The 27,182-nt window shown below is 31.4% G+C and overlaps 1 protein-coding gene across 4 annotated transcripts; it reads left to right on the top strand.

Moving 5' to 3' along the window:
• The first annotated feature begins 1,511 nt into the window (after positions 1-1,511).
• Positions 1,512-25,428, top strand: LOC123654368 (PDZ and LIM domain protein 3). 4 transcript variants are annotated; one of them, XM_045590278.1, is made up of 10 exons: positions 1,512-1,627; positions 11,802-11,950; positions 13,202-13,282; positions 15,510-15,684; positions 21,300-21,446; positions 22,035-22,082; positions 22,624-22,712; positions 23,963-24,098; positions 24,643-24,705; positions 24,810-25,428. In XM_045590278.1, the coding sequence occupies exons 1-10, from the start codon at positions 1,535-1,537 to the stop codon at positions 24,894-24,896; spliced, it is 1,068 nt and encodes a 355-aa protein (XP_045446234.1). In that variant the 5' UTR covers positions 1,512-1,534; the 3' UTR covers positions 24,897-25,428. The 4 variants fall into 4 exon arrangements, with proteins under 4 accessions (XP_045446234.1, XP_045446233.1, XP_045446235.1 ...); XM_045590277.1 differs by lacking the exon at positions 1,512-1,627 and adding an exon at positions 5,240-5,438; XM_045590279.1 differs by lacking the exons at positions 1,512-1,627; positions 22,035-22,082 and adding an exon at positions 5,241-5,438.
• Positions 25,429-27,182: the final 1,754 nt, after the last annotated feature.

The raw sequence follows: 27,182 nt of genomic DNA, 5'->3' as shown, positions 1-27,182 counted from the left end.
TCTAAAGTTTTGTATACAGTTTTTAGTTTATAACAAAAACTAGAAAAAGACTTTAACTATCTCATTTTCCCTATATGTATAAATATTATACTTGATTTCATTTATGAATCATAAGCAATCTTAAGCATCGTAATGCTATTTTAATCTTTTTTCTTTATGTGTGTCAAATTGATTTTGAATCATTACAAAGGATTAAATTAATGAATGCTTTGCTTCAATTAACGAAAGGATTCAAAGAACCCTAATATTAATTACGATATAATTCTTCAATTAAACAATTGGAGCCTATAATAGTTAACGTTATATCGTTTGCAGTATGTTGACGCCCCTTGTTTTCCCTTCAATCGACTGATTTGACTCAGTATTAGCACATTATGGCATCAGATAATCCTTAGCTATATAATATCAGTATTACCATACAGACTGTCAGCGTATTTATTAGACCGTAATAAATTATAATGAGAATTTTAAAAATAACATGTCAAAAACATTGCTATCTCTCGGACTCATACACCGTAATTAGGTATTGTTAGTTATCTTAATTGACGATAAATATTGTTTTAATATATTTATACTGTTGATCTAATTTGTGTTCTTAATTTTAGGCATATCTTGAATATATTAATTATTTTTTGAGCTTGATGTTGGAATAGATTTTAATACTTTAGTAAATTTGTTTTATGCGAACGTTCATAATGAGGCTATGTATCAATATTATTTTATTTGTTATGGTAAATGTAATTTTATAAAATAAAGAAAAATTAAATGTCATATTTTTTTATTTCTACTCAATATATCCTCAACTTTACAAATTAAAAAACAAATGTCACGTCAAATAAAAAATAAGTAAATTATAGTATTTTATACTTTTAACTGTGTTAACGATGGTATTACTGAATATTTAACAAAGATCTAAAACCTAAAAATGTCACTTGAAAACATCGGGAGCAATGAACTGAAAACAAAAATTGCGAATTTCACAATGGCCCAGTAACAGCGCGAGGGGCGTCATCTGTAAATCACTCGGATCACGAAGCGTCGAACGTCTCGCGCGGTATCCTCGTCGCAAAAAATAGACATAGTTTAATGTTGCCCGGAATAATTCGAGATAAGAGAAACCCACACTGAACGAGCGACTTTGCAGAGAACACGACGCCGTAGCACGCCCTCTGGTGAGTCCGATCGATTATACGTCCACGCCGATGGCCCATGAAATACCTGATATATTACATAAACTGTCTTGCCAACCACCTACACTTAAAATTTCTTCCCGAGCACTCATAAAATCGTCGTATAAAATAAACAACGAGTGGCGTTCTTGTTTGTCTTTCGATCCTTTGAAGTTGGCTAAAGTACGAAATGTTATGCGATCTGCGTATTTTCCTAATAAAGAACATAATTAAAAATATGTTAAATAATTAAAAAGATGCATTTTTATTAAATCATAAATATAGACTATTTAATTGATTGGATGGTAATTAACGAACGGTTTCTACAGTAAACGTGGTGCATTGAAGAAGTTTAAAGTATTACAATGCCAATGTATCAAAGACCACCGTTCTGGAGAGTGCCGCATCAACGTCCGGACCCTGACGATGAGGTTGTACGGCATAGTCAAAGAAAAATGGTATGTACTCTTTATGCAACTATATAAATCCTTATGTATTTCGTATCATAATTATATTTGTAGAAATTTAATAACGAAACTGTGCATGTTTATAATTGATAAGCAAAACAAAGCAGTTCAGGATATTGCTTTTTATTTAGAATACGGTTTATAGAAGTATCTATGCAGTTTTAACAGCAATTACGTTATGAAGTGAAAAAAAGTGCAATGAATTTAATTTATTCATGACTAACCTAACCGCCGCCGGTAGTAGAAGTCGCCTTGTGCCGATCGTCGCTGGTTTGATCGCTCAGGACATAATTGTTTCTTTTTACAAATATATATTTATATACAAATATATATTTTCGTTTTTAACCGACTTCCAAAAAAGGAGGAGGTTCTCAATTCGACTGTATTTTTTTTATTTTATTTTTATGTATGTTGTTACATCAGAACTTTTGACCGTGTGGACCGATTTCGACAATTTTCGAAAGGTTGTGTGTCAATTGGTCCCATTTAAATTTATTTGAGATCTAACAGCTACTTTTCGAGTTATATCTAATAATGCGTTTTTACTTGACGCTTTTTTCGTCGACCTACGATGTATTATACCGCATAACTTTAGATGTACCGATTGTGATAATTCTTTTTTTGTTGGAAAGAAGATATCCCTAGTTTAGTACCATGATAAAGAAACCAGGATCTGATGATGGGATCCCAGAGAAATCGAGAAAAACTCTTGAAAATCCGCAATAACTTTTTACTGGGTGTACCGATTTAAATAATTTTTAATTTAATCGAAAGCTGATGTTTGTCATGTGGTCACATATAAATTTTATTGAGATCTGATAACTACTTTTTGAGTAATCTTTGATAACGCGTAGTTACTTGACTATTTTTTCGTCGATCTACGTTGTATTACTCGTCGATGTAATTGAAGTCGGTTTTTTTTTCGTTTGCGAGCAAACACAATTATGTGTATGTGTCTTCTCATCGTACATATTTCGGAGAGCACGTTAAGCTATCGGTCCTAGTTGTTATCATAGATACCTGATATAGTTTCTCATAAAACTCCTCTCATAGAAGCTTTTACCCAGGACTTTTACAGACTGATTCAGTTCAGACTTCAGTGTCTAGGAATTAAAATATGTACATACTTTACAACTAAAGAAGTGGAGCTATTAACGTATTAACTTGTCATGAATTGTAAATGTTTTAAATACGCAATCGTATTAGTTTACGTGCCAAGTAATGAATACAGGTTTGGAAAGACCTCTAAGTGCATTTAACGCTATTATATTTTAAATGAAATATGACATAAATAAGTTAAATAACTAATTTTAACCAAATTTTGATTAAGGTTAAACTTAGAATAGGTAATTAGTTACATTATTATTAAAACGTGTGATTTCTAGCCATAAGTATGTCTACTTAATTCATATTAGTACATAATGTAAAGACTAATATACATCGTCGTTGCCTAAAGAATATACTTTTTAACTACAAATTTAACGATCAATTGTTAAATTCACATACCATTCAGTTAGTTTGTACTCAAATAAATAAGCAATCGCTATTCTCTTTATTTATAACACGGTGATATAAAAAGGTATTATTAAATTATTTATGCAAATATTTTGAAAATGAAAATTTTTCTGGAAAGTTTAAGAAACCATAAATAAAATAAGTCGGTTTAATAATAAAGGATAGAAGATTTAGAATTATTTATTTTACATGATTATAATAGTAGATGCAACGAGGCAAAACTTATTCCACCACTAGTCCACAAATTTATAGTCGCTCTACATGCAATTGGTGGGCTATGCTTGGGGTCTCTTTCTAAGGCCCAGAAATGAGGCTATCCGCGATAGAACGAAAGTAACCGAAATGGCTCACAGAATTTGCAAGTTAAAGTAGCAGTGGGCTGGTCACCTCTATCGCAGGACCAATTGTATGGTCGTAAATTGTATGTCCTGGAATAGATTCTGCGTGTGGGCAAACACAGTCTGGAACGTCTTACCGTCCCTGAGACCGAATAACTACTTATATAAGATTGCCGGTGGAGGCTTAATGAGGATTGCGGAACACCGGGATATTTGGCGCGAGTTCGGGGAGGCGTATGTCCAATAGTGGACTGCGATAGGCTGAAGTGAACTATTACTTTTTGTTTCACTATTTGCTAATATCGAGATTTTTATCGGGTTAAGACCGTTATATGCCACATAATCACCACAATCACCACAATCTTCATCAGCACCCAGTAAAATTGACCCAGAACTTTACACAGACACCAATTTTTATTCACAAATCATCATTTTAAGTAACCAATTAAATATAATAATAAATATTATTTTATGTTTAAAAGTGGCCTTACGTCAGTGTAATAAGTACTGTTTAAAAATTATCTAGTAGATTTTCAAAATCATTTTGCTCACTCACGAATATCATATGGTTGTTATGTGTAGTTCTACTTGGAAACTAATGATCGAAACACATATGACTTTCTCGTGTAAAATAGCACAGCATGAGATTTAAATAGACATTGCCAAATGGCTAATTTAGTATCTATATGTCAAATTACAAGTATTTGTGCCAATGATTTATGATCTATTTATATCGTATAAGGCTATATTTTATAGAACAAACATTAATCTCTAAAGAAAAACATCGACTAGCCCGTTGGCGCAGTTTGTAGTGGTCTGAGCCTGTAGCCCTGCTTTCTGTGCCGCGGGTTGCGAGTTCGATTCCCGCCTAAGTCTGGGTGTAATATTTGTATTTATGTATATATATATATATGTCTTATTTGTATGTATATTTATATAAAAAAATATAGTTCTAACAGTCGGCTGTTACCTGTAACGCAAGCATTAAGTTTCTTACGATAGGAACAGACGACCGTGTGTAAAAAAAAATCAATCATTTAAAGAAACATCGCATATGTAGATTTGTGACCTTTACCTTAAAATCTCACCGGATAAACGTAACAATAGAAAATGCCATAGAAACTAAAAGACTTTTTGCTGACTTCTTTTTAAAGAAAATGACTTGCTGTTATCACTCGTTACAAGTACACTCACGGACCGAGATGACACATTGAAAAGAACATCGTTTAACACAACGTTAGCAGGTACAAATACAGATACGAGCCACTGAGATTTACCATGTGTTCAATTCGCCTTTAGGATTCACATTATGCTCTGCGGTGTGGAAAAACGTGGTGAAGCAATTTTCTTATTTTGGAAGAAACTCTGAGACATGTGTGACTTCTCTCTGTGCTGAAGCCAAGGCACAGCCATGATATGTCAATAACATAAGGTACTGCGAGCACATGATTAACCACAGTTTTTCGTAAACTGTTCTAAAAACTTTAAATTTAAATAATAAATTACAATTTATTAAATAAAAAAAAAATTAAAAACAATTTTAGATAACATTCTCAGTTGCTAGACAAAAACAAAATATCGTTCAATCCGCATCTTTGATCAAGGCTAGTAAACATCACCAGACGTGCACAGCTGGATATCTGTTGGACATCACCAGCTTCCGTTATATGAATTGGGTCGATCGCTGTGGGGTGTTCAGAAGAGTACAGTGGGGAGAGGAGGGGTGTAGTTTGCGGTAGAGCTAATTTAGATCGCATAACGCTGAGTCTCACCGTCGTGCTCGCAAGTCCGCGCCAAAAGCGCGCTCGTGCAGTGCATCAGTACTTCCCCGCGTCATGGGGCGGCTGCATACATTCGTGGTAACGCTCCGGCGAGATACCCGTGACACCAACTGGGGCCTGCGGCTAGTGGGCGGCGCGGATCTCGCCACACCGCTCATTGTCACGAGGGTACGCCTCCTACTTACTATTGACCATCAACAAAACTTACCGGTGTAAACAAATGTCACTGTATGCCTGGAGTTTATCTACGTGTTAAATTATTTTTAATTAGATGATTACCAAAGCGGTACTTTACTGTTACCTATAATCGTAATTCAAGTTTAAAATTAAATTTAAGTGTATTCATAAACTTGTTATAAGCTTAAAATTCTTGTAGATTTCTTTAATTACGTTATGGAGCTTTATTAGGGTTCATTACATAGAGTTATTTATTTACAGTTGTTTTTAATGCAGCTTAACTAATTAACAAAATCTTAAAGCTAACAACTGGTCATTCATCATTCGACAGCTTTCGGCAAGTGTGACAACAAATCTGTATTTGACCCAAATAGTCACGAACCACTGTTGAATCCCGCATATTTATCTACTGCTACTGATTGTATTTTAATTCTAATATGAAGTTAGCGTTTAAAATTACATACTTACCTACTACATTTTCTATATTTTTTGGAACCAACTTTTATTAGTCTCATACGAGCTGAATCGTAGACGCTATAATTATTTTGAAAGCACATTTAGACACAGTCACTTTTCTTACAAAAAAATAGTTTCCAACAATTTCAATAATATTTAGAGAAGAAATGGTCGGAAAAACTATTTTGCTGTATTTCAATAACTACATACATTGAAATCATACATAATTATGTGTATGTATATTTAGTAAATTATTTAATGATTTAATGTTTTCTTTTGTACGTCTACCTACTTTACTTTCTGTCTGTAACCGTTTCTTTCTGGGTGTGCTGGAAGAAATCTCTTACAGGGATAAGCACATACATTATACGCGAGTCTCCATGACAAATATATTATATATATAATTTTGTACGTATAAAAATTGTTAAATAAATATATAAATATTGTATTAAATATTTAGTTTTAGATATGTGCTATGCTCAAAACAGAATTTTTATTTCGCAAAATTATATTAATTTCACTTTATATTATATTATTATCTACTAACTTTTAACCGACATCTTCACTCGTATTGTTTTTTTTTTAAATAAAAAGTATCCTATTTATACCTCCAAGAATATAGTGTACAAAGTTTCATAATAATCGGTTAAGTAGTTTTCGCGTGAAACTGTACAAACAAACTTACATAAAAAAAATTAAAAATTAATTAAAATTTAAAATATTATTGAGGATTATATTCTTATACAAAATATTTTGATATTTTGTATACTCGACTTTATTTGATATCTAGAACATTTTCGAAGAAATATATCAATAGATATAGGTAGATAGTTGTTGTAGAGTTTGCTAGTGATACATGACTCGGCCTCGAGTACCGACACTGGCCACGATGTAGTAAATATTAGTTTATTTTTAAAAGCTTAGCTACGATGTCGCCCGTATCATAACAATCTACTTTTTGTAATTGTCGTATAAAATATCTGTGATAAATAATAGGTCGGGGAAAAGTCTTTTCGTATTTTCTAGAAAAAGTTGCAATAAAATCTTTTTTAATTGCATTGTTTGTAAGTGGCTGGTTTTGATACATGAAAAGGGGACTTTTTAAAAATGAAATTACAAATTAGAAAACAGTTTCCCGCTACCTTTAATTTGTTTTCTGTCCGCCGAAATACCGTTTCACCAAAATTTAAATTTTCCCTAAGAAATTCGGTAAACTTTAAAGTTTACCTTTAAAAGGGTAAAAATATGACTCAATTTATGGACCTAATGCAGTGACAGAAAGAGTAGTACAAAATTGATTCATTCATGCTCAGATTTAATAAACAACATTCATGCATTTCGCTCTGGTTGCCCAGTTACGAATTAACGTGACGACATTTTAAAAAAAGTTGAGCTAGATCGACATTTGAGTAGTTACGATGTAGTTAATGATCTGAGAATTGACCCTAAAACAGTTTTTACGGTAGCCCCGATCTTGCATCCTCAGATTTCCATCTGTTTCTTCCTCTTCAGAATTTTTTAGGTATTGTAAAGTTAACATCAAGAGAAGGCTCTCAAAACTATTATCGCGGTTTTTTAACAATAATTAAGAGATGGCAACAAGCTATCGAACAAAATGGTGGACATATATTATAATTAATGTAAATAAATTTTGTAAAATCTGACCTTGAATTTCTATTTTTAAAAACGAAGAATATTATAATTATTATATATAATAATAATGTATATATGTGGGTATATATATATATATATATATATATATATATATATATATATATATATATATATATATGTATATATGTATGTATGTGGTGTATGTATGTACATCTTATTAGATCTAATACATTCTGTAATTTTTAGTATAATTTGTATTGTTTATAATATGTGTATGTATGAGTGCATGTATGTGTGTATATTTCGTTTTCTTCCTATTTTCTTTCATTTTAATTATGTACACCCTTTCCGCTTTTTTCACATTATCTCCTCCAAGCTGGCTGTCTATTAAATAAAATTAAATATCACATCAGTCTTTCGCAGTCCACTACTGCCTACTGGACATAGGCTCCACAAGTTCACGTCAAAAATGCCGTGAACTCATGTGTTTTGTCCATAGTCACCACGCTGGGCACGCTCGGCAGGGCTGGCTTTGTCGCACCGAAGACTCTGCTGCCCGTGTTCGGCCTGTGTATTTCAAAGCCAACAGTTGGGTGGTTATCCCGCCATCGGTCGGCTTTTTAAGTTCCAAGATAGTAGTGGAACTGTGTTATCCCTTAGTCGCACCTTACGACATCCAAGGGAAGAGAGGGGGTGGCTATATTTTTAATGCCGTAACCACACAGCATATTAAAATACAAATAAGAATAAATAATACAACATTTAATATATTTACTACCTAAAATTATACATTCAAGTCGTAATAAATATATTAAAAATTTAAAAGTTTAAAAGGAATACAATTGTCGTAAGTTATACTTCGCTAGAATTAATAGGTACTACTTTTCACACTAATCTCTTCAATGAGAAATATAGGTATAGGCACACTAGCTGACCCGGCAAACTTGTCTTGCCGCTAAACGCTATTAAAAATAGGTGTTGGTGGTAAAAGGGTGAAAATTTAGGGTTGTATATATATTTTTAATGCCAAATCATAATAAAATACTTAAAAATAAAAACTTTCGTCAAAAGAATTTAAAAAAGTATTTATTTATTTCACCCTTATCATTTAGAGGTATGAAAAATAGATTTTGGCTGATTCTCAGACCTACCCGATATGCACACAAAATTTCATAAAAATCAGTCCAGTCGTTTCGGAGGAGTATGGTAACTAGCATTGTGACACGAGAATTTTGTATATAAGATTACTTTAAACATATATCAGATTGTAATTCTTGAATTTTATCTTATTATAATCTTAAAATAAAGTAAAATTTTAATCTTTATAAGCTCTGTCTGATTAATAATACGTTTTTGTTTGGAATAAAATAAAAAGGGCATTGACCCGTGGTGCTGTAAGATTTATAGCGATAGAATATAAACAGGATAACTGTATCTTTGTGCTTCACCTACATTAATGCCTACAAATTTTTGTGCTTACCTAATTATTACAGTACAAAAAAGGAAAGTGAATTCTTTATTTTTTTGATTTGTTCCAATAATAGGTACCTACTAACACCGCCGAATTTATTAATAATAATAAAAAATACTTATTCATTTTGTTTCCAAATATCTCAGGCTAGAATAATGTTTTACATCAAGCAAGATGATCAGTACCAATAATTTATGTAAGCATGTAAACAACCTAATGCCTCAATTTCAAAAGATGTCCAGATTTATATTAAGTAATTACACTTATCTCAACAGTCAAAAACATTAATTACTATACATACATATTCATATTCATATTCATTCAACCTTGTGCTAATATTTCCAGCTATCTATCATAAAACGTTTTGATTGCATGGATTTCCTTTAATACATGTTACTTCATGACTCAATTGATCTACGTAAACTAAAATAGATAGCGTTGCATAAAAATACGTTAGAAAATTTTAAGCGAATGCGTCATTTATTGTTTAAAAAAAACAGTAAGTACTTTATACATTATTTAATTGAATAGTTAGTTCGTCATAATTCTGTTTAAAATACTCAAACAATTAATATCTACTGCAGTTGCGTTGTTACATATTGGAAGTTCTTTCATGTTTAAAACATAACAAACGATTTAAGCCTTTACCGCTGTGTGTGGTACTGTGTATGTAGTATTTTAATGCAAATGTTCATTCCTTAGCAGATTATTTTTACTACCTTTATATGCGATATTATATATTTATTTGAATAAATAATAATTTTGTATATCCAGGAAAGTATTTCCTAAAAAAATAAAGTATGTAGTATGACGTACTACTACGCGTAAAAGTTACATGAACACTGACGTCCAAAAACCCCGCAAAAATCATCATCAGCTCCAACATTTACTAATGACGCAGCCGGTACGGCCGAGATAAACTTTTGTTAGACACGAGTAAATATAGGTATGCGTCCTCGCCATTGACTCGAGAGAAGTGTGATGAATTTGCGCAAATCAGCCGGTGATTAGTCGGACTCCATCGGCTGCCACGGTTGTTTTTAATAAAATGTCAGTGACGGTTGGCACGACAACGGCGATGGACTCATTTAGCCTGGCTCGAAGCCAAACTTGATGCAAAGCACCCGTCTCCCAACCTCCCCTTGCCTGATCACAAGGTCGTCCTAGATGTCAGTTTCGAAGAAACACATAAATCAGTATAGCTGTATAGTAATTTATGTGTCTTATAATATCGTTTTATTAAAACTTCATTAACTTTGTAGATTATTGTTATCTGCACTTACTTTTTTTGACTTGTTTAGATTCATTTAAATTTTCTTCAATAAATGGGCTCAAATAAAGAAAAACCCATAATGGAAGCATTTTTTTAACATTTTTTTTACATTTAAATTTGGAATGTAAGTCTGTTTCATTTTACACATATGGTCTTGGCTAAACATGGGCTAAACTAGCTGCGCTGTTTAACATTGTTATACTTGTCTTTAATGAATTTCTTATATAATCTTTATTTTTCTTATAAATGCATTTTTTTGTGATTTTTTATATTAAATTTAATTTACACTAAGCAGTATAGCATGTAGTGACTGCCTTTAAAAAGAATTACAATGATCATTGCTTACCTATTAATTAAGTATCTATTAAAACATTTATATTGTATCTTCTGTTGGTTGTCCTTAATAAATTAACGAAGCAAAATGAAACTTGTAGAAAAGAAGTAGGTAGGATTCTTTCATAAACTAATCACTCAAACATAAAATAGGATTTTAGGAAAAGAAATTTCTAAAAGGCTGAAATAAGGAACAAAAGGTGTTAACATACCTTTTACTTTTGAGGGTAAAATCGCGAGCGAAGATTTATTTTTAGATTTAGAAATCATAAAACAGTAGTTCCATCGTATTTTAAAATTTGACCCAGAACGGAAAACATAGCTAGACATAGAAAAAGTTTTAGAGCGAGCAACCGAGGGCATTAGTTAGTAATAATGTAATACACGACTATTAAACTCAAGCTAGAATCGATTGGCTCTGTAAATATAGGCTATAGGCTATAGTCTAGATTTGCTAATTTACAATTTTAATATGTATAATTAGCAAGTAATTTTTATACAAGACCCTATAAAAGGGTACATTAAAAATATCATTAAATTGTAATAGTTTATGTAGGTAATATAATTCTTTGAGATTCAGCAAAGTTTTTCTACCTTGAAATTCAGCAAAGAAAAAGTGACTGTACCTGTGACCTAGTCTCAAACTAGATGTCACGGTCGCTTTTGCTACCTTGAACAAGAAAAGACATAATGCAAACATGTTTACACTACTTGCACTTTTAAATAGATTTGTACCTAATGATGATATGACGAATATTCATGAAATAATTTACCGAAGAATGTCTGTATAATAACCTAGAAAATGCTTTATTTTATACTGAGACTAATAAAATAAACTATACCATATTTCTGTAACTTAAAAAGAGTACACATTTGCTTTATTTTTACGAAATATTTCTTATAGTTCGACATTAAAGGGTGCCAATGACTCTATTCCTAAAAGTCCATTCATTTTTAGTATTTTCTGTCAGAACCAATGTATCTCTGGAACCGCTTGGGCAGCTTTCACAGAATATTTACTGGTATTACCAAATATACTACTTTTTGCTCCTAGTTTTATCAATCCCCAGATGAATTCAATTACCCGTATACCTATCGATGTTGCTAAGAATAACTTATTACTTACAAGTTCACAAAAATGCAACATCTTGTTGTATTACAACACTTTTTTTACGAATGCTCCGTTTAATTTTTGATGAATTTCCAGGTAACACCGGGCACACCGGCCGGGCGTGAGCTTGCCAGAGGAGATATCATCGCAAAGATTGATCATTATGATGCACGCGATCTACGACACGAAGATGCCCAAAACCTTTTCAAAAACGCCCCTAATCAAATTAAGCTTGTTGTCCAAAGGTAAGAAAGTAGCTTTATACATAGTGTTACAACTTTATCTAAAAAAATAGAAACTGGAACTGTTAGAATATGATTTAAATTATATGGGCTTAGATGAGACGTAATTTAGACCAATTATTATCATTATTTTAGTTATCTATTAAATAATAGTTACCTACTTATCATTTCACGTTAGATATTACTACCGACTTGGATGCAAAAGTAGAGTTACTTTTGATTTCTTTTTCTTTTTTTATAAAATCTTTTAGCAATGGATATCTATCTAATTCAAGCATTCAAATTATGAGATACAGTAAGTAAAGATGTGACAATTACCCTTCTTGACCCAAAGGATTTCTATGTCACTTACCTACATTGAATTTTGGACAGTAGAACTTTAAAAATGTAGCGCTTGAATCTTCATGAACAGTCTACCTTTAGGAGCAGCCCAAGCTCGCATCTGTATACGATGCCGCGATCATCTAACAGTTTCTCAGGACGATACCTGCTCACGCCCACGTTTTATCATATGGCAGAGTAAGACCTGCTTCTAAATGTTGTGTCACTGTTGTTTATATTGTCATGAAAAGCAGCATGCAGAACGACTTTTATAAATATACTTATTTTTTTCTTTAGAATATTACAATTTGCACATTTGTTTTTATCTATAATGCACAAGAATATTGTCATGTAATCCTTACACTTGAAAGACTGATGTTTATTTTTATATATTTAATATCGTCTTATTTACTTATATATTACTTGTAGAGCATATTCTCGTTTTCATGTAGAATGTAGTCTTAGTGTCTAAACTTAAAATATTTGGTAAAATAATGTTATAAATGCAAGTGTAATCCTGTCTATATGTTACAAATATTTCCTATTTTGTATTCTAAACTATTCTTATTATATCTAGTATTGTGTTTTTACAACAATTAATGTTATTTTAATAAAAACACAATATAACAATTAAATATTATTTATATATTAAAGCAAATGTTATCCCGTAATGAACCATCAGGTATTCCGATAATGTAATTATAAGCTCCCCCCTCCCCCATAATCTTACATTTTCTTTGAACTTCACTTAAAAATTCATAATTTTAAATCTTTAAGGCACCTGTATGTAATATCTGTCTGTCTTTTATTAGTAATTTTGTTGATAAAAACAAACATGCCTAAAAACATACAAATGAAACAACTGTCCTACGTTGTATCCTAACTAGCATGTACTTGAACACCCAAAGCATAGACTTAATGTGGCATGTCCAGGGACGTAAACCAGGAGGGCCCGCGCAACACTGGGCTGGCGCCGCGCTCCCCTATACCCAACGCTGTCCCACCACCTTTCAGGTAAATCTAACAAGTCCAACTCATCACTACATCGTACATAATACTACTTTCATTTAGAAATAAGATCATGAAAACTAGATTTGCATATTATTGGTAAAGAAAAAAACTCATCCATCGAAGATTTCTGTTTCCTATATAAATAACATGGAATTGTCTAGCTCAAAAACCAATCAACGGATTTCTATGCTCAATATATGAAAAATAAAAATGTATTAAATTACACTCTCAGCTCACCAAAAGGAATAATACAACACTGCTTGAAATTAGTATTATTTCGCTGTGATCTCAGTATATAGAACGGCATTCAAACATGGTTTTATGCTTTCTTACACTATGGGTATCAAATGAATGGGCTTGCTACGAGTAACTCGAAAAATGCTGGATTCTGAAGATAGACTAAGTTTTATTATGTTTTGTTACATTATGGGTATCAATTCAAAGAATTTGCTGAGAGAATACCAGACTGAGAAACTTCAGCAATAACTAAAAAGTTAAAAATTAATTTAAAATGAAAACGTTATCAAATAAAATAAACTTTTCCTTTAAAACTTTTACTATCATCATATGGAGTAATTATAATATTTACATATATATGATATAAAAGCTTGTCACGAGATTCACATTCTATGTACATAAACAAGTAAATTCAATAAGTTGATCTCACTGATTTAAATTTAAAAAAATTTCAAACTACTTAATCTAAGAAGTATGTAGGTATGTATTTGTAACTTATCTTTTGCTTTACTTTTCTTTACAATCTTTAGATTCCTTGTGGTTTTGATAATATCATCATAATGTTTAATTACTAAAATCGAGATACGTTAGTAATAGTTTCTTTATTTATTTAATAAAGGCATACCACTATGTTATACAATATGCACTTAAATTAAAGGTTTGCACAACATTCTTAGAACGCTATTGTAATCAGACATTAATTATATTTGTGTAATTTACCTAATCATATTTGTGTAATTTACCGAAAAAATAACGTTTGTTACAATAAAAAATAGAGAGAAAGAAAAAACAAAACTATTACAATTATATATCAAAGTTCATCAACACTTTAATTATTTTTCTCTTAAATTGGCTTAATGAATCTGCAAAGATGTCTTTGTCTATGTTAAGAAAAACTACATTAAATTTAAATTTTTTTGCATAAGATTAAGCGGTGAGTTATTTATATACTTAGATTTATTATGCATAATATGAAATGGTTTATACATTCTAAAGAAGCTATCCCTGGACGATATTCTGGGTACACTCAAATTAATTCGTTTCAAGAGGGAGGGACAGTCAATCATACGATTAAGCAGCTTATACAGAAAAATGCCCCCGAGAGCCTGATTGCGTTTCCATGAGGGAAGGTAGTTGAAATAACGTAACCGGTCGTTATACTTATTGAAAAGCAAATCGTTTTGTGTTCATGCTTTAACAGATAGTCTTTTTTTTAAAAACATTTTTGCACCTTTTCATTACACTGTAAATTGTTTTGATAAACTGGGTACCATAAAAAGCAACAGTACTCGATGTCACTGCGTACCAGTGCATTATATAGGGTCTAAGAGCTAATATTGGTGTAAACTCTTTGGTATTACGTGTTATAAATCCTAACATCTTGATTTTTTTTTAATAACATGATTTATCTAACCAGTATACCGCAACTCTGAAATCTCTCTCTATAATTATGCCTAAGTCTCTTACTTCCTTAACCCCTTTCAACTTCTCATTATCAATACGGTACTCAGAATTATTTTATTGCGTTTTCTAGAGAATTTTATGTGTACATACTTTTCAATATTCATAGTCATATAGTTAATTTTACACCAGTAGTTAACAGCCACTATTATATATTTTAGCTTATATAAGTTGGATGGCTGAAATGGTTGGTAATAAGTCTTAAACCGTTTTTCAGGATCAAATATTGCAAGCAAAATTTACTTTTAATTACTTTAGACCGTACATCACATAATCTTTGAACCTTTTGTTGCAATAGTAAAAATTGGTTAGATAATCATTTTCTTATATGATAATAGTGTCATTTTTTGAGTCGACTTTATTTACCTATCGGATACGAAATTGAATCATCCTATTTCCGATGTCGAAACAGCATGCCTTACCCATGCCATTACTTAGTCTTCTACGTCATTGGAAAAGATCGCTATACCTAGTAGTTGACAGACTTACAGCTGGTTGTAGTACACACAGTGATTTTTTTATATTTGAACAGGACCGCCAGTCCTGTACCGACACCGTGGCGTGGTCCCGAGTCTTTGCCGCGCAGCACACCAGTGCCTCCGCAGGCACAGTTCACTCCTATGCAGGAGGGTGAATATAGGACGTTACTACTATCGCCAACTTCAAATCGCACCGATGAAAGCATTGACGAGTCCATACAAAGCCAGGTAATGAATATGGTATACTCTTTGTGATTTATTGAAATAAGACGAATTTAATATGTTCGCTTTTACCTATTCCTTAAGCTACCTCCATTTTCTAATGCATTTTGTAATGGTTCAGGTGATAATGACAATTTACAGCTTATATTTTATTTATTAATTACATAGTTAGATGCCTATTTTTCTGAAACATATATGTATACACTATAAATCTTATTCTATTAAACGAGCAATTCTTTTATATATATATAATCTGAATCTCGGAAACGGATCCAACGATTTTCATGAAATTTAGTATACAGGGGATTTCGGGGGAGATATATAAATCTAGCTAGAATTCATTTTTAGAAAATGTCGTTTTATCCCTGTTTTTAGGCAATGGAAAAATGGCTACAATATCGTTAGAATCGGTCGGTCGCGATCGACCGAAAGTACTAGGTTTCATCCTAAAATTTCCAGATCGATTATTAGTTTTTCTTTATTATTATGTCGGTAAAACAGAAAAATATTATTCATATTTTATCATTATTATTTTTTCTTTTTTCTTTATTATTATGTCGGTAAAATAGAAAAATATTATTCATATTTTATCATTATTATTTTTTACTAGCTGACCCGGCGAACTTCGTATCGCCTAACAGTCGATTCTTTATTATTATTATTTTTTTTTGTTTAGAATTTTTCTCTCCGTAAGAACCATCCTCGTACTTCAAGGAATATTTTAAAAAAAGAATTAGCGAAATCGGTCCAACCGTTCTCGAGTTTTGCCCTTAGCAACACATTCAGCGACTCATTTTTATATTATAGATTATTTTTTTATTTTTGATTTTTTATATTTATTTATATTTTTTATTATTATCGGTAAAAAGAATATTATTCATATTTTATTATTATGTAATTCGTATTTAAATTTGATTTCCAAAAAAACACGATTTACTAGAAATACCGAGCTAAGCTCGGTCACCCGGTACTATTATATATATGACACACTACACGTACACATTTAATATTATAAAATAGTCTAAAAACCTAATAAAATTACATCATTTAAAATTAAGTAATTAGTAGTTAGTATACGCTTAGATTAAGTTAGTTAGCCTAGTTAACTATACGCTTAGATTGCCATTTTACCATGAACGAGAGCATGAGATAAAATAACAAAAATCGAATAATGCGGGATCTATAATCATCATACTTAATTTATCATATACTTACTGTAATTAATCATATACTTACTGTATGACAAAAAAAAAATTTTTTGTTTGTTGTTATTGTCTTAGCTCATACCATGATTTGTCCACAAATCCACATTTAGGCAAGCCGCGGTATGAGTAAACCCAGAAATTTTATCTCTCTATAATATTTTAAACTACGCTTAATATTCTTGATGTAAATAACTATCTTATTAAAAACATTACTTACCATTTTAAAATATTTTGTATTATATACTCGTACGTTAGTCACGATAGTTCGATGTAGAGCGTTAGTTTTCTTTTTATGAACCAAACTTTGATGTTTCTAATAAACGTTTATAAATACGGCTTAAGTTAAAAGCGTTGTTTATTTATTTTTTTATTGGGTGAGATATTCTATTATAAAAAATATAGTTGTATATAATTTCATATTCTACAATATAACTGACCAATACTAACATTGTGTACATGACTGACTTTAAATCCTAAATTACTTTATTTGTATGCTCTAACGAGAATCCTGTAATTAAAAACAGATACTAATAAAATTAAGTATCTTTATATGAATACTTCGTCATGATTTATTTGTATCTATGCCAAAATATTTAGCTCAATGTAATTTTTGACAGAACATTCATCAAAACCAGTTGCATACTTTATTATAGGCAAGGCCTAATTTACAGCAACTGCCTACGAAACTGTGTAGCGTTATTTTGAATAAATACTACGAGTATGTAGCTACATGTAGGTAGGTAGGTAGGTAGGTAGGTACTAAGGTAAAGAATAATTGTGGTTTATTTGAATACAACATACCTATACAAACAAAATGTAGTATATAAATTCTACTACCTACATATTCGAGAAGAGATATTGGAATATAAATTGTAAGCACTTATTAAAAGAGCATAAATGAATGAACTGAAATGAAATGAATGAAATTAATAGTAAAAGAATTTTAATAACTCAATGTTTCTTCTTCCACTAACTCGTTAACCTGTTTTTTATTGGAAACGATGTCAAAAATTTATTGAGAATTTATGTTGTACCGAAATATTCATGCTCATTTTAAAATTTAGATAATATGTAAACGTGTACAATATGAAATTAAAAAGTTTAAACATAGATAGTTATCAGCCTTATTAAAATACCTATAATATAATATTGAAATTTTTTATAATGTGCTTATTATCGTTCAACGGTTTTTCCTACAGCCTTACTTTTTGGTTTCACTAACTAGAAGAAACTATGAAACTTTATTGGACGTCGCACCAGCTTCTTTCCAAGTAGGTTAATTGAACTGAACTGAACATTTTTAAACCGAGACGAGCATTTATAGTCTGGCTTATTGCCAAACTATACTTTTATTTTCTTATATTCTTAATTAGTAAAATTATGTGAAGATTAGGTACGGAAATCTGTAACTGAAAACAAATAATAGATTGATACCGTATATTCGGGAATCAGCTTGAGAAATACGAGCTAGAAATTCAACCGAAAGTTCTGGTAAACTCTATTTATTCGCTTAAATCATAATCTGAATCATACATCGCGAAAATAGTGTGTGGATGACGTTACAAACATACATATATTAAACACAAGAATGCTAATAAATTACTTATCAATATAAATTTATATTGACGTAAGATAAATAATCATAAGTATCGAAAATTGGTTTTAAAGCATAAATAATTAATTATTGCTAATTTGTTGGACGGTTCATAGGTGTTTCCAATTTTTCTTAAGAATTATTTTCTATATTTGGATTACCTAATTTTAATTACTAATGACTACATTAGTGTAGCCGAGTAATAAATAATGAAAATTTCGCGCGTGCCACAAAGCTCTAGGCTGAGTTTTCGCCCACGCTGGTGCCTATTTTTCCGTCATATTTCCGAAATAGAATGCATTGAAATTGCTGTTTACTGAGAGGGAGCGACTGGAGACGCAGTCCGCGAACACACGCTCTACGACACGTCCGCGCTACCAAGTGCTACGATGGCGCTCAACCCTAATTTTTTCCCTAACGGATACCAAGATCCTAAGCATCCCGAGGAAGAAGTGGTCACTAACTGGGTTCGTCGAGAGAATATTAGTTATACATTAAACATTCACTCATAACTTTTTTCCCTGTGGTTATAAATGTTATAATTAGGTTAAGACTACCGTCGTAGTGATATGGTGATATTAATTAACCTTAAACTGGTTTTACTTATAACTGGCGTTGATCCGCAACAAACTGCTAGATTTTAATGTTTAACATTAAACTAATTTCGAAATGTCTACTCGAAAGCCGTAGTTTTATTCGTAATATAATAAACCAATCTACATCATTACGACTTGAAACTTATATTATAAATAAAAGATATAAATCATTAATTCATATTAATTAAATAATTTATAACAATCATTAAGTAACATTAATATCTTTTCTTAATTTATAAGCTGTGCTTTTCTTTACAACTTTTTTGTTAAACCCCACTGAGACTCGCAAAGCTCACAATCGGTACTTGTACCTATATTGATGAGTATTAAATGTTTAACGTTCTAATAATGTGCAAAAAGTGTTACCAAATTGCAACTGTCATTTCGAATACTATTTGGTTTAAATAAAAATTACATCGAAATTATTTATACATTACATTTAAATAGTTTAGAGAACTTACAACAATTATAAGTATTAAGTACACTTATAGATATAAAAGAAAGTTAGTACGCCAACTCATACAACTAAACATAAAAACAGCGTTTTTAAATTTTTCCTGAATACGAATATAGCGTAGAGTATATAAACTTTTCATTCGGAAATAATGAATATTTGCAGTTGTGAATACGTTTAACATAGCTTATTATGCTGAAATATCTTCAAAAATTATGCTACTATATGATATTAAACATAGTAATTATAAATTACTACCTACTTAACATTACAGCTTAAGAGCTTAGTTTATATTTATATAGAGTTAACATTTATTGCACTTACAGTATAAGCCCAAGACGTAGCTTATAAGCGTCCCATTGACGTTAACTTCTGCAAATAAATAAAAAACATAATTTTTAAAATCGTATCGATATTAGAAATCAGAGAATATATGCTCCTTTCAATAAAACTAACAAATATATTTCCAATGTTTTAATAGTAATCGTATTTCAAAACAACATTGTCCATCTTAAAATACATGACCGTGATTACATCAAATTCTAATTTAGCTTTTGAATCATTTTCATTACCAATAATTTAATCATAAAATAGACATAAGCCAACTATGGTTTTTTTTTGTAATGTATACTTAGCTAATTAATTTCCTATAGCTTAAATTTTGTGAAAACACTTTGAATAAATATTTATTTCATATATAATCTAGGATTTTTGTTATACAGCTAATCTTTAAGACTGATTTTATTTTGTCGCATTTTATGTAAGGCATTGCGTCAGTGTCTAAAGCTTGGATTTAGTAAACATTTAATGGACGGAAATAGACGTCGAAACTTGTTCGCTCAATGGCACAATTCACGCTTTTGGATACAGTAACAATCCTTACCGTCTTTAATGTATTATTGTGTAGAAACTGTTCCATTTTAACTATGAGTTACTAAACACGTTCATAATATTTTCAAACAGCATTGGCTCTGGATGAAGAATGATCTTCTTAATAATATGTTTTCGCATCGCATATAAATAATTTATCTAAGATATTTTTATTGCGGCCGCGACCTACATTAGACCAAATAATCACAAATATACGTAACGAAACCTATAACGAAATTGTGTCAGGAATCATACTCACATGAAATAACCTCGTACAAAATTAGATTAGATGCGTCGTGTCAACAAGTGTTATATGTAACGAAGCTCTAGAAAATCTAATTATTAACATGATAAAGTTTTCCAAAAAGGCTAGATAAACAGAATAATGTGTTAATAATATAATTTATTTATTAATTTTTTTATCACTTTTGTTTTATTTTTGTTATAAAAGTTAATTATTGTTACTTCAAACTTTTTTATATAAACAACGCCACGTTTTTTCGCCACATCATTTAATATTAGAAGACTTGCAAGAGTCATTCTTCACAGCATATTTAACAGTTTGAACTACTTCGTAAATTTGTCGATCGATTTCGTTTTTTTTTCTTCGAAGAAACATACAAAAACCGAGTGTGCTTTAGACCACACAACTACTGAAGTAAAACTTCTTTAGCTTCTAGATTAATATACGAAATGTAACTCTCTCTCTCTCTATCTTCACTAACTTATATCTCCCTCTCAACTTCCGTTCGCCTGTCCCGATCACACTTTTCGTAACGCTCTTGTCACGCGATCACCAGCTGTTCTGCCCAAGTCAAGCGTGCGTACAGAAGTTTTACTTCAAAAACTGTTCTCTTTTATAATTATAGATTAGTCATTCTAAGTTAGTGTTACTTCACTAGCCGTACCGCACGACGCCGCTGGTGCTGCCCGGCGCGAAGGTCCGCCGCGAGCCCGGGCCCACGGAGAGCTACTTGCGCCACCACCCCAACCCTGCGATGCGGGCGCCTCCTCACCACGATTACCGCGACACGCTTATGCGACAGAAGGTATTGTATAGTATTAACTAATTGACACATAGTACCAAACTCTTTATTCACCGCCTACAATCCCACATACTACGTAACCGATAATCAAGTATTTAAAACATTTAGTATACAAAGCAAACGTTTACCATCATATTTTTGAAAATATATTGAATTAACTCAATAAAATTAGTCGGATAGAATTATGAAGTCCGTATACTTGTACCTCATTATTGCATGCATTTATTATAATTTCAGACTTATGTAGATACAAAAACATTTTAGTAGCAAGCTTAGGACACTACACTGTAAAAGATATTGCACTGAGATTTGTAAAATTTTGTATACGCTTAAACTATAACTACAATTACCGCAACAATAAAAAGAGCTTCGCTTTTTTAAGCTATTTAATCTATTTATTTTATTATTAACGTGTTTTTACACGTTATAAGTATTAAATTTAATTAAAATAATTAAAAACAACAAACATCAAATTATATATCAACATAGTAAACTTAAGCTTTGATGAAGCTGTATTTAAATAGCTCAAGCCATAATAAAATAACTGCGTAACTGCTCATTATAACCTATAGATTTTTGGTAAAAACTCAGGTGGCCGAATCGGTGTTGCAGCGAGTGATCGGTGAAGATTCGAATAAGGTGGTTGATAAAAAATGTGTGATAATTGCTCAGGCAAAGCTTTGAATGCATGAATGCATATAATTTTAATTGAATTCTCTAACGAAAACTTCATTGTATTTTAATAGTGTCTTATGAGAATACACTGAATGCATTATCATTACCCTACTGTACCAACTTAAGCTATTATTTCACAAATAGGTACAAATTTTCTTGGATGACGTAATTGAATAGGTACTAATTTCAGTGGATTCTCGGTCAAAATCTTCACGTGTCTATAAACCATCTTGTTTTCTGCGTTTTCTTCTTAAGAGTGTTTATTTCATTATTAATTTCTTATTCTTGATCTCATAAAAAAATTGAGATTAAAAATATTCAATAGATCATTCGTAAATACAATTACTATAGTCGTCATAAAATTTAAGACAAGTTATGACTGTCGATAATTTTTTAAGAAACGTCAACAATACTAAATTTATTTTATTTAAGAATTGATTTAACTAATTCTCTAAAATGTGACTGTCAGTTTTGCTTGTTACTCACAATTCTATTATAATTTTAGGTGGTGCACAAACAATTTAATTCGCCAATCAATCTGTACTCCGAACAAAACATTGCCAATTCAATCAGACAGCAGACATCGCCTCTGCCGTGAGTATCTACCTAATATAAATTATTATTTTTTGTTTTTTTTTACCACTAAGCCGTCACTATAAAAAAAAATCTTGAAGGTCATTTCAAGCCACGCTCGTCTTAGAACTGAATTTCAAGATCGTGGCAAATTGCCAAACGAAAATACTTAACATTTAACTACACGTACTAGACTAATGTGTAGAAACTTTAGATATAACTATTCATAATTTATATATTTCGGATAGGTGTTTGTTAGTATGTCGTATAAAATTACTGAGCTGATAATAATGAAACTGGCACGTAAATAGATAAAGATCGAGAATAACATAAAGACTACTCTTTATCCCAACATTCATACAGGATTGACAATTCTATATATATATTTTTTAATTTTATGAATCAAATATCCATAATATATATATAAATAAATAGTCAATTGTTTTACATGATAATATCGACCAACATACAGCTAGTTTGAAATCTACACATGATATCTGTACAAATAATACACATACCACTTGAACATAGTTTTGCGCATATATCATCGCATATTCCCTTTAAAATCGTATAAGATCACACTGTAGAAATATATTTTTATTAGGTCGATAGTGATTTAATTTCCGTCAACATTTTAGTCATATTTAAAAAAATTACACGCAAAAAAAATGTTATTATAATTACTATGTTTTAGTTTTTAAATTAAAAAACGTGTAATATAATAAAATATTTCTTTGGTTGCTTAGCTCTAACGGCCATTACGGACGGCCACACGTTGTCAAGAGGCAAGTGTTTTACTAGAAACGCCGCCAAAACAACTGTCGACGCCCATCTCACTTTACGCATTAATGCTTTTATTTATTTTTAATTTGCTATCTCTTCGACTTTTTCGAACTTCTATAAAATCGAACTATCGCGAAGATTGGTGACTACGTCGACACGTTGCCAAAATAAAAAAAAAATAACTAAGCGTACCCACACACATCATGCACCATTCACGCGACTACATCGTGTGCTGCGTGGCTGCGCTAACTTATATACGAAAACTAGTATTAAAATAAGTTAATATTAAGTGAACTTATTCTACATGATTAATGTTAGTATTTTTATCGACCTATCCTTCCTGAAAAACAAACACTAAATCCGTCGTACGCGCACTAACCCCGCCCCTCGGAGACGAGTCTAATCGTTTTCTCTCTATTATTGTGTTGCGCCCGCTAACCGACTAAAAACTAACTCCCGCCCGCCCGCCCGCCCGCGCCGCACCGCAGCCACAAGCCCACGCTGCTGTACGACCCCGCCAAGTCCGAGACGTACCGCGCGCTGCAGGAGCAGGCCGGCGGCGACGTCGCGCACGAGGTCTCCACGCCCGCGCAGACCAAGGTCTTCTCGCCGCCAGCCACAAAAGTACGTACATATCGTGAAATTGTAGATTAAAAATACTCGAATTAAAAAATTAAATTAACCAAAATTGGACCGACGCGTTGGCGCAACGGTCACAGCACTAGTTTGTGGCTGTTGCGCTGGCGGTTGCGGGTTCGATCCCCGCACATGACAAACATTTGTATTGGCCATACAGATGTTTTCCGTGATCTGAGTGTTTGTTTAGTCCTTGTGGGTCTTAAACCGTCGGTCCCGGTTGCTATTACGAGTATGTACACCTGATAACGATTATTACTCATAGTAGGGAATAATATCCGCCAACCCGCATTGGAGCAGAGTGGCGGATTAAGCTCTGATCCTTCTCCTACATGGGGTAAGAGGCCTATACCCAGCTGTGGGATATTGCAGGCTGAAGCTAGGTAGAACTAACAATAATAGGTAATAAGGTATATAATGTAACTATATACCTTAATGAGTTCGAAAAAAGCTTTAAAGGCAGCCTTCAAGTACCGTTTTCTAACACGTATTTTTTATCTCTTTTTTAATCATGTTTAATCTGTGTCATTAGAAGCCGGCTCCAGTTCCGAAACCCGTAAAACAGCCGGATACAAAAGAAAAACAAGCGACCTTCGTAAGTAAACAGAATCATAAAAATAAATATTGTTAATGTTTACCTACAAATCTCATGAAAACGACCCCGCATTTGTGTTAAAAAAAAATAAAAACTATTTTCAGGTAAACTCGTTACAAGAAGAGCATATCCAGCAATCGAACTCCTTCAAACGCCTCATGTACAACGTGCTAGGAGACACGGAGTTCTAGCGCGGCGCACGTCGACTCGATCAACATAAACATATTCGTACATAACGTGTAACTCGAGAAATATACATAAATATTACAATTGCATTCGTACGCTGTAATAATACGCGAGTATTATTTATAGCAGATCTATTCTTCATATCATAGCCGTCAAATGAAATTAGACGAATAGATTTTATGGCGGAGATTTTATAACGAATGAGCCATTTTAGACTCGTGGGGTTAGTAACAAATAAGACTAACAAATTATATTAAGTTGCTACTATTTTAATGTTCCCTAAAGTGTGTAACGTTATTTTTTGGTGGATTTTCTAATACTCGAGTATTAGCGATATTATTTATTTACAATAAGTAGCAAAGTAACTATTGTTCTTTATTACTAAGTGTCGATTATTATCTGTTTGTACAGGAATAAAATATTTATACATAATGATATAAGAAATGTTGAGTGTACAGTCTAGTCACTTCGACCTGAGCTCAGGTCAAACGAGAATGAGATTCGAACATTTTTAAATAAAATATTTATTTTTATGTATAAAGAATTTTTTGTTTCAATTATATTCCTTGCACTATTAAATAAAAAGTCATAAATCTCAAAATAACTATATTTATAACCTGGATTTAACAATTTTACATAACAAAATAAAATACAGTCTTACAAATTTCATGAACGATAAGTACACAGATCAAACGGAGAAAAATAATTTTGAGCAAAAATAATAAGAAACATGAAATTATATCACAATAATATACAAACACGCGTGCCATCCCTTGCGTGGAAAAGTTGGTTAAAGTACATAATAAGCACTATAAAAGTTAACACAACAATAAATGGCATACAATTGTTAAAATATAATTATTAAATAAGGCACTAACTACATTATTTAAACGTTCAGTAAACACAATGCTTTGGAATTAATTCATAGCACATAATAAGATGTACTAGGGTCTACCGACCCCACGACATAAGATAAAATTAAAAAGCAGTATTAGACAACATACGGATAACGGATGGTACTGATATGTCGGAGAATGTACACAAATATAATGGTTATAAACTATTATACAGCTATACACATCTTAAATCATATTTGAAGAACAAATTTTTTTGTAAATATCTCTTTAATCCTTTTTAATTTAATTGAAAAAGATATTCACAAAACTATTAAATCATAAACATGACCTATGTTCGACTAGTAAACAAAAAAAAAATGTAAATTAATCTACTATTTATACAACTATTTATAAAACAATCGATCTCTATATGTGATGTTTCAATGTTTGTCTTTTTTTTTTAAATGAGTGAACAGAAAATTTAACTAAAATTACTTTAAACAGTTTGCAACCTTCCACGCTTTATTTGCAACACTGATGACCTCTTCGTTTTATAATTTTAGAATCTTTATGTAGAAAAAAAAGTCCCCGATCAGTTAGCACCAAAAGTCAAATGTAATTTAATTTTCTATCTAACTACAGACACGATATTATTAGCTTTTATAGTGACTATCTAAACATAATGGCAACTTTTGTTAATACACATTTTTTTCGACACTGAAGTTTTGAATGGTTTCGGACAAGAAAGGACTTACATAACATTACTTCAGGAAAATAATTTCTATTATATTGTCAAGATACATTAAAACTAGTTTACAGCGGACTGGACACATATTCAACAGCTTTCATTCGTCATCGTTTCTAATACTAGGTACTTAAACTTCTCCAAACGTTAGAATACACGAAATATATTAATTAGAAATGACACTAAACGTTGATAAGACGCAGACCTTCACAGACTGACTCCTAGCAGGAACTCTATGCGAATTATTTTAAAAATATTTAGACCAAATTATACATATTTTTTAATTATTCACTGTGTAAATAAACATACCATAAAACTAATGATTATATTTATTAACATAATTAACCACATTTTTAAAGTAATGAAATAAATGCGTGGTTAATTTTATCTATGAGTATAATATACTTTTTAATATAAATTTATATCGATTAAAGATATTATATAATTAATAATTATAATAGTTTGTACGCCATGACTCATTAAAAAAATAATTCCAATAACGACACGATTTTAATATGTAAAAGATTTTGTATTTCCTAATTTAGTGGTATCTGCTTTACTCCATTTTATAGTTTAGTAAAATATCGTTGATATTATTATAGTAGTTAGTGCGCATTACTGTTCAGTTTCAATTTTGTAAAGCAAAGAAGTAATTGATTAATAAATGATTAAAAATATAATTGTTGACACAACAGTACGTTTAAAAACAC

Source organism: Melitaea cinxia, chromosome 6, assembly GCF_905220565.1.
Source record: "Melitaea cinxia chromosome 6, ilMelCinx1.1, whole genome shotgun sequence".
NCBI classification, from domain to species: Eukaryota; Metazoa; Arthropoda; class Insecta; order Lepidoptera; family Nymphalidae; genus Melitaea; species Melitaea cinxia.
The sequence above is the reverse complement of the archived record's forward strand: the minus strand, read 5'-3'. Positions and strand labels throughout refer to the sequence as shown.

Coding starts and splice junctions, on each gene's coding strand:
- LOC123654368 (XM_045590277.1), top strand. CDS start 5,325: ATGGGGCGGCTGCATACATTCGTGGTAACGCTCCGGCGAGATACCCGT. Junction 13,283..15,509: donor GCTGTCCCACCACCTTTCAG/GTAAATCTAACA, acceptor ATATTTGAACAG/GACCGCCAGTCCTGTACCGA. Junction 15,685..21,299: donor ACGAGTCCATACAAAGCCAG/GTAATGAATATG, acceptor TTACTTCACTAG/CCGTACCGCACGACGCCGCT.